The sequence below is a fragment of the Papilio polytes genome, unplaced genomic scaffold (genome assembly GCF_000836215.1).
Source record: "Papilio polytes unplaced genomic scaffold, Ppol_1.0 DF823691.1, whole genome shotgun sequence".
Classification (NCBI taxonomy): Eukaryota; Metazoa; Arthropoda; class Insecta; order Lepidoptera; family Papilionidae; genus Papilio; species Papilio polytes.
Genome location: NW_013525513.1, coordinates 1,754,851 through 1,770,818, shown reverse-complemented (window position 1 = coordinate 1,770,818; position 15,968 = coordinate 1,754,851). Strand labels below are relative to the sequence as shown.

Here is a 15,968-nt window from a genome sequence, read left to right as displayed (position 1 = left end):
ATTTAACATGAGAGAAAGGTTTTTTATATAGTTTTTAGTGTATTTATTAGTGTCTAAGTAAACTATTTTAACAGAAAAATTAAGGGTTACTGACAAAATGATGAAATAATTAAGTAAAATTGTAAATAAATATTAACTCAAGTTAGGACCTACTTTTACTATAAAGCATGTAAAATAAATCTGTTTATTACGTTAAATTATAATAACATTGTAATAGTATATAATTAAAATGCATAAAACACAAAATCCAATGACTGTTTGTTTTAAGCAAAAGAATAAATTTCAAGGTCCGTTTGATGTCAACCCTTCCGTAGCTAATAGAGCCCGTTCTTGAAGAATTAAAACTGCAATTCTTACGAATTAAAGGGTTAACATTTAAGGTTACAATGTAAACCTTATAAATAGCCTATCTTGCATATTAAATTAGCGTAAATAATGTATAGTTTTTTCTCATTTTTTTCTAATAAATTTGTAATTTCCTTCAATAATAAAAAAAATACTTATAATAAAATAAAGATAAAAAGTATTTAAAATTTACTTAACCAGTTCTCTTGTGCATAGTATCTGAAACAAGGTATTTAATAAATATTAATAATCACATTTTAAAATTAAATAAGTTTACTAAACTAAGTTTTCAAGCTACTTCTTACTACAAGCGCCATCTATCCCCCAAGTACTGCACCTTTTTGAGAGCATGTTTGGTAGAATTCTACTTTACTCCACACTAGATGGCGCTACTAACCGTTCAAAGTAGCATAGAATTATTTTTAACATTACAATTATCTGTAAAATACACAATATGACTCAGTAGTCTTGTAAATTTTTCTTTCCTTATGGTCATGAAATAAGAAGAATGACGGTGACATAGAGATAGGATCTACACTGTGCTGTAATTCTAATTATACCTACTTAGATCTTAATATTTCGAAAATATAACTATAAAAATTAAATTTGAAAATTAACACATAAGAAAAATAATATTTTATACATGATATATTAATTTTTGTGGCAAAATTTTAACGCTCCGTTTCCCGCCAAGAGTTTTTCAAGACAAATCCCATACCTCATCAAACAAACATTATGAAATAATAAAGAGGGCACATCTTAATCTCATTATATTATAATAACTTGGAATAACTTACAGATGTTTTGCCAATCAGATCTCTTGTCGAAATCCCCAATTTTTCATCACGGGAAATTACATTATCGAAAATTTGCATTGCCTCTGGCGCCATCTCTGTTCCAGTAGCGTCATTACACAATTTAATAAAACGCTCATTCCAAATCTAAAACGCTTTTAATAATTCTTAGTGCTTTGTCTTAAAGTTCAAAATCGTATATTTCTTGATTTTCTTAAAGATATATCTCAAGTTGGTAACTGTACGATGTAAGATCGCTTTCAAAATCAAATAGGTTTCTATAATGATTCTTAATGCTTATGAAATAAGGATAAAATTGGAATAGGTCATAAGCAAAGCATACAAGGTTGGTAGTGTATGATTAGAGGGCTCTTTTCCGTTGCGCTCCCTTTCCAAAAACAGTATGAATAATAAGATTTGCATAATATCGCGAGTCGATCTAACAAGGTTATTTACTTTGATAAGAGCTTCGGAAATTTCTGATTTGACAAACATGACGAAAATTAGTTTTCAATGAGATTTTAATCTTAAGAAGTCTAATACTAAAGTGAAATTTATCTATATGTATACTTACATTATAAAGCAGAAAGATTTGTGTTTTTTTGTATGTTTTGTTTTTAAATTTCTATCTTCATAAAAGAGCTATGTTATCAGTAACATGTTTTATTTCGACGCGGTCGATGTCGCGAGCAACAACTAAAAATACAAATAAACAATAACATCGATATTACAACTGAATATTGATTATCCTCTTAGTGTTGTAACCGGTTTTTTGTACTTACTTTAAATAACAAATACTGGTCAATAGTAATGCAAACGTCACACGTTTTTATTTTATTACAAGTATTTTTTTTATAATATAAGTTGGCAAACGAGCAAGCGGCCACCTGAATCCCACGAAATGGAAAGCGACCGCTGCCCATAAACATCCGCAATTGCAGATGCGTTGCCTACCCTTAATTGACGGAGGAGACACACATAAAGAGGACATTTCCCCTTTCTTTGTGTCTCCTCCACTGTCAAATTCACTTTTCCTTCTCATCCTTTCCTCTTAAGAAAAGGGTGGAAAGGGAAAGGCACCAAAATTAGGCCTAGGGCACCACACTCATCAGACGAAACGCGGAATTGCTTCCACTTCACGGCCTGGCGACCAGGCCCATTCGTGCGAAGACGTTAAAGCGGGCTCTACCGCTGTTAAAGTAAATAATTTATCAAACAAACTTAACACAATATTATCCATGGCCAATACTATTAAATAAATATACCATCATCTGACCCTGAGTGGAAACAAATAGACATATATTAGCATATATATGTGAGATCGGACATTGCCCACTGTAAATAAATAATTGTAATTCTTAATAAAACTACCCTCAATACGGCCGCAGTAACTCGCATGCGGCGAACAAGTCAGACTATACTACGATTGATTGGTCTTGATCCTATTTGATTGTAGTACTTTCAAAGGCTACTTGCCTATGCATGTAAAAGGCTTATTTACTTTTAGTTAGGGTTACTATTTAGCATAGATTATGCTTAAAGAAATTAAAAACGTTAACGACTTTTCTTTTGTATTTTCAGTATTAAGACAGAATCCTACACTTCAGGAGAATATAAGAGAGTAAATATGATGTTATGAAATTTTTATGTAAAAATTAAAACTATGTTAAATAGTGACAAATACTGGTATAGAATTATTAATATAGTGAAATGCTAGTTTTGCCTACATGGTGTATGTATTCAGTATCGGTTATGCTTACCCCTTTTGCCATCTGTTAAGTATATTTTTTATAATATAAGGTAGCAAACGATCAAGCGGTCACCTGAATAAACCGAAATGGAAAGCGACCGCTGCCCATAGACATCCGCAATTGCAGATGCGTTGCCTACCCTTAATTGACGGAGGAGCAGACGCACATAAAGAGGAAATTTCCTCTTCCTATGTGTCTCCTTCACCGTCAAATACACTTTTCTTTTCCACACTTTCCTCTGACGAAAAGGGTGGAAAGGGAAAGTTACTAAAAATAGGCCTTCGGCACCACAACCCTTCAGACGAAACGCGGAATTGCTTCCACTTCACGCCTGTTTTCTGTGTGGTCGTGGTATTACACCGGGCGAGCCGGCCCATTCGTACGAAGATGTTAAAGCGGGCTCTACCACTGTTAAAATGTTTACTAACATTTTGAAAAGTAACCAAAGGATCAAGGTTTGTCGATCGCACTACAAGGATATGGGCCCGTCAGTAGTGTCCGTAATGACCGGATACTTTACATAATTTGCCGATCGACTGACCCCAGGCCGACTTAGCTTTATCTCCGATACCCGAAATATTGCGCTCACCTCCAGCCCTATCCGATCTAACGCTATAACTAACAAAATGTTTTATTAAAAAGATCAAGATGTTTCAAATACAATAACTTTGCTTTCAATATAAATAGAACTTTGAGTAAGCGAATTATAAAAAAATAATTATAAATTTTATGTACGATGCGATAACGAAAATACTAATATTAAAATCAACGAATATTTGATTAATACTGCAGGAATTGTAATTTTGCTGTATGAAGCTTATTTGAAACAACACTTTTACAGTAAATATTTGCCTAAAACATTTCAATTTCGAACAAATAATCATATTGCATAACATTATTCAAGGTGGGCGTACATCTTTGACTAAACATTCGCACAACGGCTGTACGATTGTCGATTGTTTCACAACCAATTCAACTGTTTAGTTGCAAAACTAAAAATCGTGTAGTGTGCCTCCATATAAGGTCATAGGAATCGAAACGCGCACTTAATTAATCCGAAACATACTTCAATAAGCCACTAAAATACATAAGATACAAAATAATAGATCAATTACGTTATATCAAAGATATACGTAAGACATTCAACGTATGCGCAGAAAACTAGTAACGAGAAAAAACTAGACTTCAAACTGCTTAAACTAAGACCAACTACAATCAGAGATGTCACTCAGTGTCACACAGACAAAATGAAGATTCTCTGCTTGGATGCGAATTTTAAAATATTGGCCGGTTGTCTTGGAACTTGTTTTATTACTCTGTGGCATAATCTATGAACCTGGTTGCTATAATAAACTTACTTTACCTATTTTGGATGTACCCTATATAGTGGTAATATCATTTTAGTGTTTTTGTTGTGTAGGGAAGTGATAGCTCTGCCGCTCCGGGGGGTTGCCATGTTCTTGTATTATGTCCTTTTTATATTGTCTTTGCAATATATCTATCACTAAATTCCAAAGATCAATGTTTTATTAAACATATTGAATAATTTCTAACTTGAGTATCAACGTGGGCTATATTTAAAAGAGGAACAGACAGAGGTAAATTGCAATACGCTTTTTACCAATTTTCTTTATCTTGTATTAGTTACGTTACAGAAAATACAGAACAAGATATTTTCAAAAATTTTAAATACATACATATATGCAACAAAAACCCAACTTCACTTCAAGATAATTTCAATTAAATTATTTATATTACTAATATCATATTAAGAAAATAAGGAGTAAAAGGTTAGAGTGGTATGTATGTGGTTATGAGGGATGAATCGCAAACAGGACGGACGTTTATTATGAATGTGGAGGGGTACACCGGTAAAGGTAGACCTAGAAAAAGATGGATGGATTGCGTGAAAGGTGACATGATCAATAAGGGAGTGATGACTGAGATGACGGATGATAGAGTGCTATGGAGGACGAAAACCCTGTGCGCCGACCCTACGGGAGTAGGATAAGGCAGGGGAGATGATGATGATGACTTAATATCATATTAGTTAAACAGTCTAATTTCATATCGACAAAAAAAAAAACTTTGTCATAAGACAAAAGTATTTTAAATAAAACAGTTTGCGAGAAACGCACTGGGAAGTCTATCGGAAGGTGACCGCATTTTATGTCCTCAATGCACCATTTACGATCCCGTTCCGACCTAACAAACGTTTATCGACAATCCTCGAGGAATTTTATGAGACATAACCGTCCACTACTGGACTATCTGATGCATTTTTAGATGATTCGATTTTCGGTTAAGACAATCGTAATGGGATATAGTTTAAGTTGTAAGACACAGCGATTTTAGAATTTCTTTAACATATATTTGCATAGTAAAATGTTTTCTTAATTATGTCGGGATCTAACTTTGGTACAAATTACGTGTCCGGATAAGTTTTGCTAAGAGAAATGGGGCAAAAAAGTTGGAGCTATTTCATTAATCTACTAAAATCAAAAATGTACGTCTACTAAACCATATTGCGGAAAATATAGCATTTAATTGTTTTCTACAATTGCAATTTTTTTACACTTCTCTGTTAGTCTTCGTAATTATGTTCTTTGTAAGAAATTACAACATGAAAAGGCTACCGTTAACATTTACATGTTTATTATTTTCCGATACTATTTTCGCTTAAGCTTGTGACTTGTACCAAACCCACAAAAGCAATCTACTCGGGACATGCAGTTTAAAGGATTAGGATAAATGTTATTGTCCTTTTTTCTCGCAGTTTTAGAACATTTCGAGGTTAAACTGAGCACCTCGCAGTAAGACGGTGGCTTTTGGATTATTCCAATGGCTCCTGAAGGAACTCGTCTGTTTCAATTGTTAATATTGTTGAGTTTTAGTTTACTCCGGTTACAAAGAAAGCTGCAAAAAATTATTTTACTTTAAATTAACTAATATAAAACATCAGCAAACTTAGTCAATTTTAAAGGTGACTTGTTGTTTCCATAAAAAAATAATTGGATGATTTTAGAGCACTTAACATTTTATGACTTTTTCTGTGTAGTTTCGTTTTTTTTTCATTAAATATTTTAGCAAAGGAATCTTTTATTCTTTTCATTATTGTACACAATTATTTAATCTAATATACTAATATCATAATGGGGAAAGATTTGTATTTTTTATGTATTGAATTAAAAAGCTACGTTATCAGTGAGTAACATAGGTTATATTTTCTTTTGTTTATTAATTTAACGCGGGTGACGTCGCAAGCTACAGCTAGTGCAATATAAACGACTGATCGTAATAAAAATTGTATAAACAGTATAGGATTGAGTTCATCTATTTATGAGTCCATCTCGGTACATCGAGATAGAGATGTGCTCGTAAAGTGACCCTCGCATTGCAAGGGTCAGTCGGACCGCCTCACTGTATTCAATAATTTATGCTATTGATAAATAATAAATACGCTTCGATAGTATTTCATTTTTGTTTCTAAATAAAGTTTTTGTTGTTCGATATATTACGAAATATTTTAAATAAAATAAATGTTACTAAATACACTAGTAAATTAATTATGGTTAAATGTTTTATCCTGGTATAATAAATGAAATTCAAAATAAAAATTTAAAATTAAATACGCGGTACCCCTCGTTTACAGTTCTTGCATTACTTGCTTGCGCTAAATGTCTTCACGTTAAATATTCTAAAAGCTTAATTGGATATCAAATACATCGGGATTTTCTAATAAAAGCTTCCATCTTTTTATTCACTTTTTTAATATAAAATAACACTACACGAGCGAGATAACAATACTAATCAATAAATCGTTTAATTAAATCACTTCGTTGAATCGAGATTCGCGATGAAATCGCCGAACCCATAACGCCTTCGTATTCGACATTTTTTCGCACGAAAACTCACTAACAATCGACTGTCGTATAACAATATCGGATAATACAATCCCGTATTCCATCGAAGATCCTTTTTCTATACGATTGCACATTTCACTAAACAACGTCTGCTTGTCATCGACTGGGACGTACATTCCGACAACTTTAATTCAAGCATCGATCATTCGAATATGACTCTTAGAATGAGTAGACAAAAATTTGATTTCGCTTTAAATTTGACCCCATAAGTGAACGCTAGAGTAAACCCAACCTTAACACATACCAATAAGATTGATATTGTTTTGTCTAAGGGAGTGTGTACATTGGAAAAAGTACCAATTTTTCCCATACAAGAGATTGAGTTCCTTATAATGGGTCGATTGCATTGTAAGGAATGCTCGTATTGAGCGCTAGCTGTTATCAGAAAATGCCTTTTTGGTGAAAGACGTTCGGATTTCCATTCCGCTCGACGTCTTTCTATGAGTTCCGATCATTGTCGATGTCTCTTTGTGATGCATTTATTACGCTGTAAATGTTTTCCGAGTATTCTAAAGCTATATTCTGTATTAGTTATCAGAAGATTGAAGATTTTCTACGAGAAAAATGATTGATTTCAAATATTTTTTTGACTTTATCTATACTAATATTATAAAGAGGAAATATTTGTATTTTTGTATGTATTGTAATAACTCAAAATATACCGGGCAGATTTCAAAAATTTTTTCACCATTAGAAAACTGCGTTATCAGTGAGTAGCGTAGGCTATTTTTATTTGAACCTGGCGAAGTCGCGAGCTACAGCTAGTCTTATATAATATAATTAAATTGAATCTTTATAAAACAATAGAGTCAATGTCAGATTCATGCAATTTGCCTAATTTTTTGAAAAAACAAATGCAAACCTCTCGTTTTCTCGAAACAAGAGATAATGGACTTACACCTCTTTCAAAATAGACGGTCCATATATTGCCAGCTCCACTTGAGATTAATTGGCGATGTGATTAAAAGATATTTACTAGATTAACTTTATTATAAGGACAAGTAATTTTTTTATAACTGTGTGATTAAAAAAATCAAGGATTAATGTCAAACTTTAGAGGTTACTTTATTAGAGGTAACATTCAGTTTTCTTTGCTATTGAAGTTGTAAATTTTTTAAAACAGCAACAAATCTTAAAACACAATCCTATATAATCTTAAGAAGTCGCAAGCCATACTTAAGTGTAACTTATCCCGACATTATAATCCTTTCTTAGCAAGTTAAGAAGACGCGTGAAAAATCCCCAGTGCGTCATAGCTGGGACAACTTTGGCCATAATGTCAGTTAAGGGATGTTTTAATACCTCTTAATGAGTGGCGAAGGTTCTCGCGTCTTAACAACTTGTGTTATTTCGTTTTAAGTGACGTTGGGAAAGACTGTGTTGTGAAAAGCAACAACGTATGAACCTTCTATACTAATATAATAAAGAGGAAAGATTTACATTTTTGTACGTATTGAAATAACTCAAAAACTACTGGACCGAATTCAAAAATTGTTTTACCGTTAAAAAGCTACTTTATCAGTGAGCAACATAGGCTATTCTTTTATTATTTTTTTAATGTCACGGAAGCGAAGTCGCGAGCAACAGCTATAATAATATTTTATTTAATAACATTATTTGTTACTTTAAAAAATCCCCCCTGTAGTCCTATGATCTATTACACTCCGTGAAAGATGTTGAATCTAACCTCCTCATTTATTAAAATCAGTTTATTCTAGACCCTATCAATGGAATTTACATACATAAAAACAAATATAAATACGCGCGAAAAAACATTAATTCTCTTTGTCAATCGGATAAAAAAAGGAATAACTACAATGTTTATACATTACATATATAGATAGATAGATGGAGAACTTAACACTTTCAATGCCGCCGATTTGATTTGCAAGTCCACTTTAATGCATTATATCGTAGTGCATCGCAAGTGTTAACTTTCCATGATATTGAGAAAGGTGAATGCTTTAAAAATGCTAGTGCAGCGTATTACGTAAGTCGACAGTCGTAAAGGCAAATTGGATTGTTGCCGACCCTCCGCACAGGGGCGGATTTAATTATTGTTTTATTGCGTGCAGACATCCCAGTTTTTGTGCTAATGCTGACGACTTTTGGATTACGTGTACATTATTGTTACATGTCCACAGTATTGACATTCGTTATCTAATAACTTTAAATAAAGAAGTTACTTAGATCCAGTTAAGTTATAAAATATTTATCATTAAAAATTTTGTTGGAAAAATTAAAAAAAAAACAGTTGTTAGTTCCGAAGAATTAAACTAAATGTCTTAGTGTATAACTCTGTGGAAGTCACGGGATATAAGCAGTTATTAGTAAGAATAAACGAAATGTTACAAACAGTATATTAGAAATGCATTCAAACGACAAACACACATCCATTAAACAAGAGAGGATCGTGAACTTTGGCCCACATCTATGCATAAAGTCCCTGCAGTGAACTCCGATTAGCCTTCCGCTATCTTAAGGGGAAGAATCTGTCTATTAGTTTAATTTAGTAATGCATTAAAATGAAAGTATGAAACGTGTACTATACTATAATACTGTCTTCACAAGTACGAAAAAAAATAATCTGAAGTTTTTATTAAAGAATTTTCAAAGGAGCAGACCCGAAATAGGAAGTCAAATAGAAAAGAGTTCCTCTCACAACTCATACATTTTGTACAATGTACTAATAGTATAGTACTATGTACTTTTGTGTACTAGCAGGACATAATCTTTTATTTTTTAATGCATGTAATTAAATGCACCTTAAATCCGTTATCGTAAATGAAGCTCCATACTTAAGTTACTCTATGAATTAATGTTGCATGCCACGTATGCAATAAACTTAGACCTGGAGCCTCCAGAGATCTAACAGCGATATTGCTTCTATTAATTATATGAATAAGAGATAAGATCTTTTACTTAGATATAGACTGAATTATGTTTATATGTTAAAAAATCAATCTTCTTACTAATATTATAAATGTGAAAGTTTAGATGGGCAGATGGATGTTTGTTAGAGTTTGCAGCCTAAACGGCTGAACGGATTTTGAGAAATTCGACACAGATGTAGAGGATAATCTGGAAAAACATATAGGCTATCCACTTTTGTTTTTTACAATTCCACGCAGACAGAGTCATGGGCGAAAGCTAGTATTTTTATAATTTCTTATGTTGTAAATTTACTTCAAAATTTATTAAATAAGAAATACGTTAGTGTTTATTCTCGTTGATATAAAGAGAAAAAAAAGAAATAAGAATAAAGTCCTAAACGCATCGTAACCATAAGTTAAAATTCATAGTTAAATGTAACGGAATAACTTATCCGCATGCAAATGCGGCAGTTAAGTTGAACCGTTCTGATTAAAACTGTGCATCATAACTCAAATGGGCCGAAATATGACGCTCGGTTAAACATCAGTTAAGTTACGAGTTACGAATTTCACTTTATAGAGGATTTTGAAAATTGAGATGGCTATTGTAAGGGTAATACGTTTATTAGACGACTTGTATTTATAAAAAAAAATACAAATAAAAGTATTAGAGTCAAAGATAATTTTAAAACTAAAATCTACCACAAATATACATGACTTTCAAATAGATTTCGTTATCGTATTTTTTATAGCAGAGGTAAAAATATGGAAACTGAATAATGAATTTTCGCTTGTATTAATATATTCGTCAAGTCTTTAAACAAGTAATAAAATATTACATAGAAATCTATCCACCAACGTAACTGTCACCCAAAAATTTACATAAGGGAAATTAACAGGAAAGAGAATTGAGATAGGAGTTAAGGGGCTTAATAACTTGCTACAGTCAGATGTCTCGAGTTTCCGGAAAACTAGTCATGTAAAAAGTTCATTTGTACTTCAACTTTGCAGAAATAATAATGTTACAAATCGGATGTGTGAATTCAACATGGCCTTTATAAACTTCTAGTAAAAGTCAATCACTAGATGGCGCTTATCAAAGAAAACATCAATTACACGTAAACATGTAAAGGGTCTTATGAAGAGAAAGGGAGTGTTTGACAAATAACTTCAATAAAACAACAGAGTATTGGCTTAAGAAAAGTCACTTTATCAGTCGCCGGGGGTGCCGGGGAGGGGGGCACATATTAGATTCGCTGTACAAGAAAAAGGGCGAAAATAAATTTTGGTTTTTCTTTCTCGCGTCTCTTTTAATATCAAGAAAATATGAATTTTAGTATTTAAAGATAATCAGTGTTAATCCTTTAAATTTTCTACTACGTACACTCTTACGAATCTGTATTTAAATATGCGACAGTGTCAAAGTAAACCCACGTTTAATCTACAATTTCTATTAACATTTTAACGTCTGTCAAATCATAAGCGGCACTAATGAAACGAATTGTTTAAGATTTGTTGCCGTATTCGACCGTTATTATAATTAAACCTTCTTGATGATATATTTTATTCTATTACTAGCTGTTGCCCGCGACTTCGTCAACGCAATATTAAGATAATAGCCTATAAAATGCCCGTCTATGTCAGCTACCCTTCAGTGAAAGTCCGGTCGAAATCGGCCCAGCCGTTTCGGAGATTGCCCGGAACAAACGCGGTTTGTGAACAGACAAACACAGAAAAAAAATTTAAATGCGATTTTTGTTATCAGCAACGCAAATACATCATCTTCCCGAAATCTGGAATTTTTCTTTTGATTTCACAAACGGACAGTCCAATTTTATTATATGTATGTATAGATTAGTTATTCGTTAATATTGAGAAAATAGAATTTTCGATGTCTTAACGAAATAATCAAATACGTCCATTTCTCCGGCACCAGCATCGATAAGGTTTACCCCTCGATAAATAATTTGGCATCATATTAGCATATGTCGATTTATCTCGCGGCCGAGACGGGGCGGGAATTATTATTTATGTTCCGATTCCACCCCTGCCTTGCACTACATATGTTAGCTAAATCCAACCATACCCGAAATCTTGGCAAAGATTAAGAATGAAAAAAGATACGATACTCAGTCTACTTGAAAATGTCACAGTCTTAGAAAATTAAATTGCTTCGAGTCAGTTTGAAAATGTTTTTTTTTTTCGTTAAATTTACTTTTAGAAATATTTAGAGTTGAGTTGTTTTAGAAATGCAAGCAAATGTTTCGCTTTTCGTTATATCGACATTTGTTTTTTAATAGGGATGAGAAAATAATGTGATAATATTTATGCAAGTGAGTCAAGAAAATACAAAAATAAAAAGTGATAGAACTACAAGATGTCTAAAAGAAAAAATGACCACGTCTTTATAATAAAAATAAATTCCTTAGAGAAAAATGTTCTAGGAAATGTCCTGTCTACGTACAACATAGAATGTAATCTTTGATCGTTCAAGATCTCCGACACCTTGCCGGCGCACGCCTGGGACTTGCTTTGATTATTGAAGTTTGAAGTCTTAAATCAAATTCAGGGAATTAGCATTATCCAATTTGCTTCCCGATATGCAAGGATACTCTTTGTTTATGCACAACGCAACCAATGTCACACATACCTACATGAAGGATAAAGTCAAATATTTGTAAACAAAAACGTTTAGCTGTAAAATACCGTTACTGCATTTAAGCAAACAAACACATACAAGAAAAATACACATATGCAAAAACCACGGGCGTCTTAAAGACCGGGAGGCAGATAGAGTATCGAAAATTGTAAAATCAATTATCGAAAAAGGCGATTTTTAATGGTCGATACCCCCCTACCCTAGACATAGCCTAGATAATCGGCTGGTGACATCCATGACACAGATATTATCTTAGACTTGTCTAATATAAGTCAGTACTTCCAGAAACACAAAAGGCAGAGTTCCAAGTATCTGTGAACTGCCATTGTTTAAATTGTTAGTTAAAAGCGTAAAAGGGGTGCTAATTTTATAAAGCTCGTGATACACCAAGACAAATCTTCAACGATTAAAGTTGACGTGCGACAATACTGTGAAGTTATTAATATTATCACGTCTCATCCAAATTATTAAGTTAATTAATCAAACAATTTGAATTCTGCACCCTCTTTAAAGATAACAAGGAGTTTTAGATGAAAGCTGTTTGTTTTTAACTATGTTAATAAAGAATAATAATCTGTCATGACTGTTGATTATATATTCTTTGAGCTTTTTGACGCGGTAAAAGTCCTACTTCAGTAGAGTCGCACCGGGTTGTCGTCCTCCAAATAACTCATCATACATCATCTCAGTCATTACTCCCTTCTTGATCATGTCACCTTTCACGCAAGCCATCGGTGTACCGGTGTACCTCCACATTTTCTATTAACTGTAGAACATAAATTATTTTCTCATCGTTTAAAGTACTAAAAACTATTAACTAAGATGTTGCATTTTAGATGCATACGTAGCTTCATTTATACAATATTGAAGAGGTCAGATAAAATATAGCAAAAGAAACACAAGTCAAAATGTAAATGCACACCGTCTCCAATCTTGGTACGCGCGCCTAATTCTCTTATAAATATTCATAAGACTATTATTGTCGTCATATTGTGATACTTTGATTAACTACCTTCCCGCCCTCTGGCCTCTGATTAATGGAGCTCGGTCTGATTGTTTAGTCGGCGTTCTTTTAAGTTTTTTTAATCTTTGACAAGATGGTGTTAAGTGACGCTACTGTCATGTTTCTTTTAGTGATATTTTATTCTGTTGTGATAAAATATGATTTATATGACTATTGAAGAGAGTTTTTTGTCATGAGTGATAAGTTTTTGTCGATCCAGTTGACACAAAGGTTATGTTAGAGATGAATTTACCAGAATAAGACAGATTTTTCAAGACTTTTTCTGTTCTCAAACACGTAAATAGTTAAAAATTTACGTTTTTTTTATAACATTAGGTGGCAAACGAGCAAGCGGCCACCTGAAGCCACCGAAATGGAAAGCGACCGCTGCCCATAAACATCCGCAATTGCAGATGCATTGCCTACCCTTAATTAACGGAGGAGGAGACGCACATAAAGAGGACATTTCCCCTTTCTATGCGTCTCCTCCACCGTCAAATCCACTTTTCCTTGCCATCCTTACCTCTTAAGAAAAGGGTGGAAAGGAACTAAAATTGGGCCTTCGGCACCACACTCATCAGACGAACCGCGGCATTGCTTCCACTTCACGCCTGTTTTCTGTGTAGTCGTGGTATTACACCGGGCCTGCCGGCCCATTCATGCGAAGATGTTAAAGCGGGCTCTACCACTGTTAAAAATAGTACGGTTTTAATCTTTAGTCATCTTTTTAACAAAGGCAGGCAATGTTAGAGGATATTTTACTATACAAATATAGATATTAAACCTCCAACAAGTGTCTAAATCCTGCTATAACAATATGACGTTGGTCATCCGATGCCCGGGATCAATTCACTAATCCTCGAGCTAATAGCCAGGAGGGACAATTTCGCTTCATTTACCGAACATCCATTTAATAAAGAAATATGATCTTTATCCCATTGAAATATAGTTCAAAATGGTATGATATAAATGCAACTGTGCGGAATAATTTTTAGAGGGTCACTACGTGCCTGTGGAAATGTAAGAGCATTTCTGTGTTAGATTATTTTATTGCGAAATGATTTACTTTGTAACATAGTATAGAAAATTGAACTAGAATATTGTGTTATTTTGGTAAAAAAAAATAATAATAAAAAATCGATGGCAATTCAAGCCCCAACAAGTTAAAGGTCCGAGAAAAGAATAATTTCACTTGTTATTAGGAAATCTTGCATTTTTACAAGTGTAAAACTATCTTAATAATGTTCCAAATTCTCTTTGTAATTGATAAAATAAATTAATACGGGACTAAATGTGGATTTCCAGAATTAAACTCAATTTTTATAATAAAAGGAACTTTGTTTCTACACAAAGAAAAGATACGAACACGAAAAGTACGCATCGCACGGAAAAAGAATTACCAAATTCTCTTATTAAGACTAAATAAATTACTCCGCCCCACTAATTGGGCCGTTTTAACATTTCTGCTCTTCGCAAGAAACAAAGGAATTTATGCAAAACACCCGGCGCCGACAAATTAAAAGTGCCAAAGAAAAAAAAGTATAAATTAATGCACCCAATACGCATCTGTTTTAATTATCTGACAACGTTAGAACTATACGGATAAGACAAGTCTCTAAAAACAGTGAGTCTAAGTGAGAAGAGGCTAAAGGAGACAAGATGAAAGGAATAGTAAGTATTTCGTGGGAGAAATTAAAAGATCAAGTTTTGGTTTCTGAAACTAAAGTGGTTTTTATAACTGAAACATATTTTTGATTGTGGTCATCATCCACTTGCCCTTATCCCTTATGGAGGGTCGGCACAGTATGTGCTGCTCTTCCATACATCTCTATCAGCCGTCATATCTGAATCCACTCCTTTCTTAAGCATATCCACTTTCACACAATCCATCCATACTTTCTTCGGTCTTCCTCTTCCTTTGTAGCCATCCACATTCAATCTTAACACATATTTTTGATTGTGGTATTTGTCAATAATCAATGTTTCCTTTTAAAATTTTGTGGAATATCCACATTCTACTTTCGTTTCATATAACTAATGCTGGAATTAAAAACAGCAGTCAAGAGTCAAACTGCGTTATAATCGTAGCGATAAATTTTAACATTCAGTAATTACTTTAAACTATACAAGTTGTTTGCGAAATTGACTAGAAAATTTTAAAAATATTTCTTCTACTTCTCTATACATATAATAAAATTGGAGTGTCTGTTTGTAATATCAAAACAAAAACTCCAGATTTCAGGAAGATTGTCTGTATGTCTGTCTGGCCGCATACCTCGTTTGGTTTGGGTCATCTCCGAAACGGCTGGGCCGATTCCGACAGGACTTTCACTGAAGGATAGCTGACGGGCATGTTATTGGCTACTTTTTTATCCTTATATTGCATGGACAAAGTCGCGGACAACAGCTAATTTTCTTATATTATCAGATCTTAGTTAATCGAATTTACAACTTAAACAAGTACAGAGTACCTAATTGTTTAGAGATGCCTTATCTATAGTGTATCTATCAGATAGCGCAGTAAGAAGGGACAATGGGAATGTAGATAAATGGCCCTGTATGTTAATATATCTTGTATTGTTACTTTGACCATCAATTGTAAAACAGATCAAGATTAATC

General features: G+C 33.2%; 1 protein-coding gene across 8 annotated transcripts in view; it reads right to left on the bottom strand.

Annotated features, from left to right (window-relative positions):
* The window catches only part of LOC106104251 (protein trachealess), a 144,144-nt gene that overhangs the window by 78,933 nt on the left and 49,243 nt on the right, over positions 1–15,968 (bottom strand). For 7 of the 8 annotated variants that reach the window (XM_013284236.1, XM_013284237.1, XM_013284235.1 and 4 more), the window contains exon 5: positions 544–564. The exons of the other annotated variant lie outside the window; for it this stretch is intronic. In XM_013284236.1, coding sequence (XP_013139690.1) covers positions 544–564 — 21 coding nt within the window. The remainder of the gene's footprint in view (positions 1–543; positions 565–15,968) is intronic. 8 annotated transcript variants of the gene reach the window in all.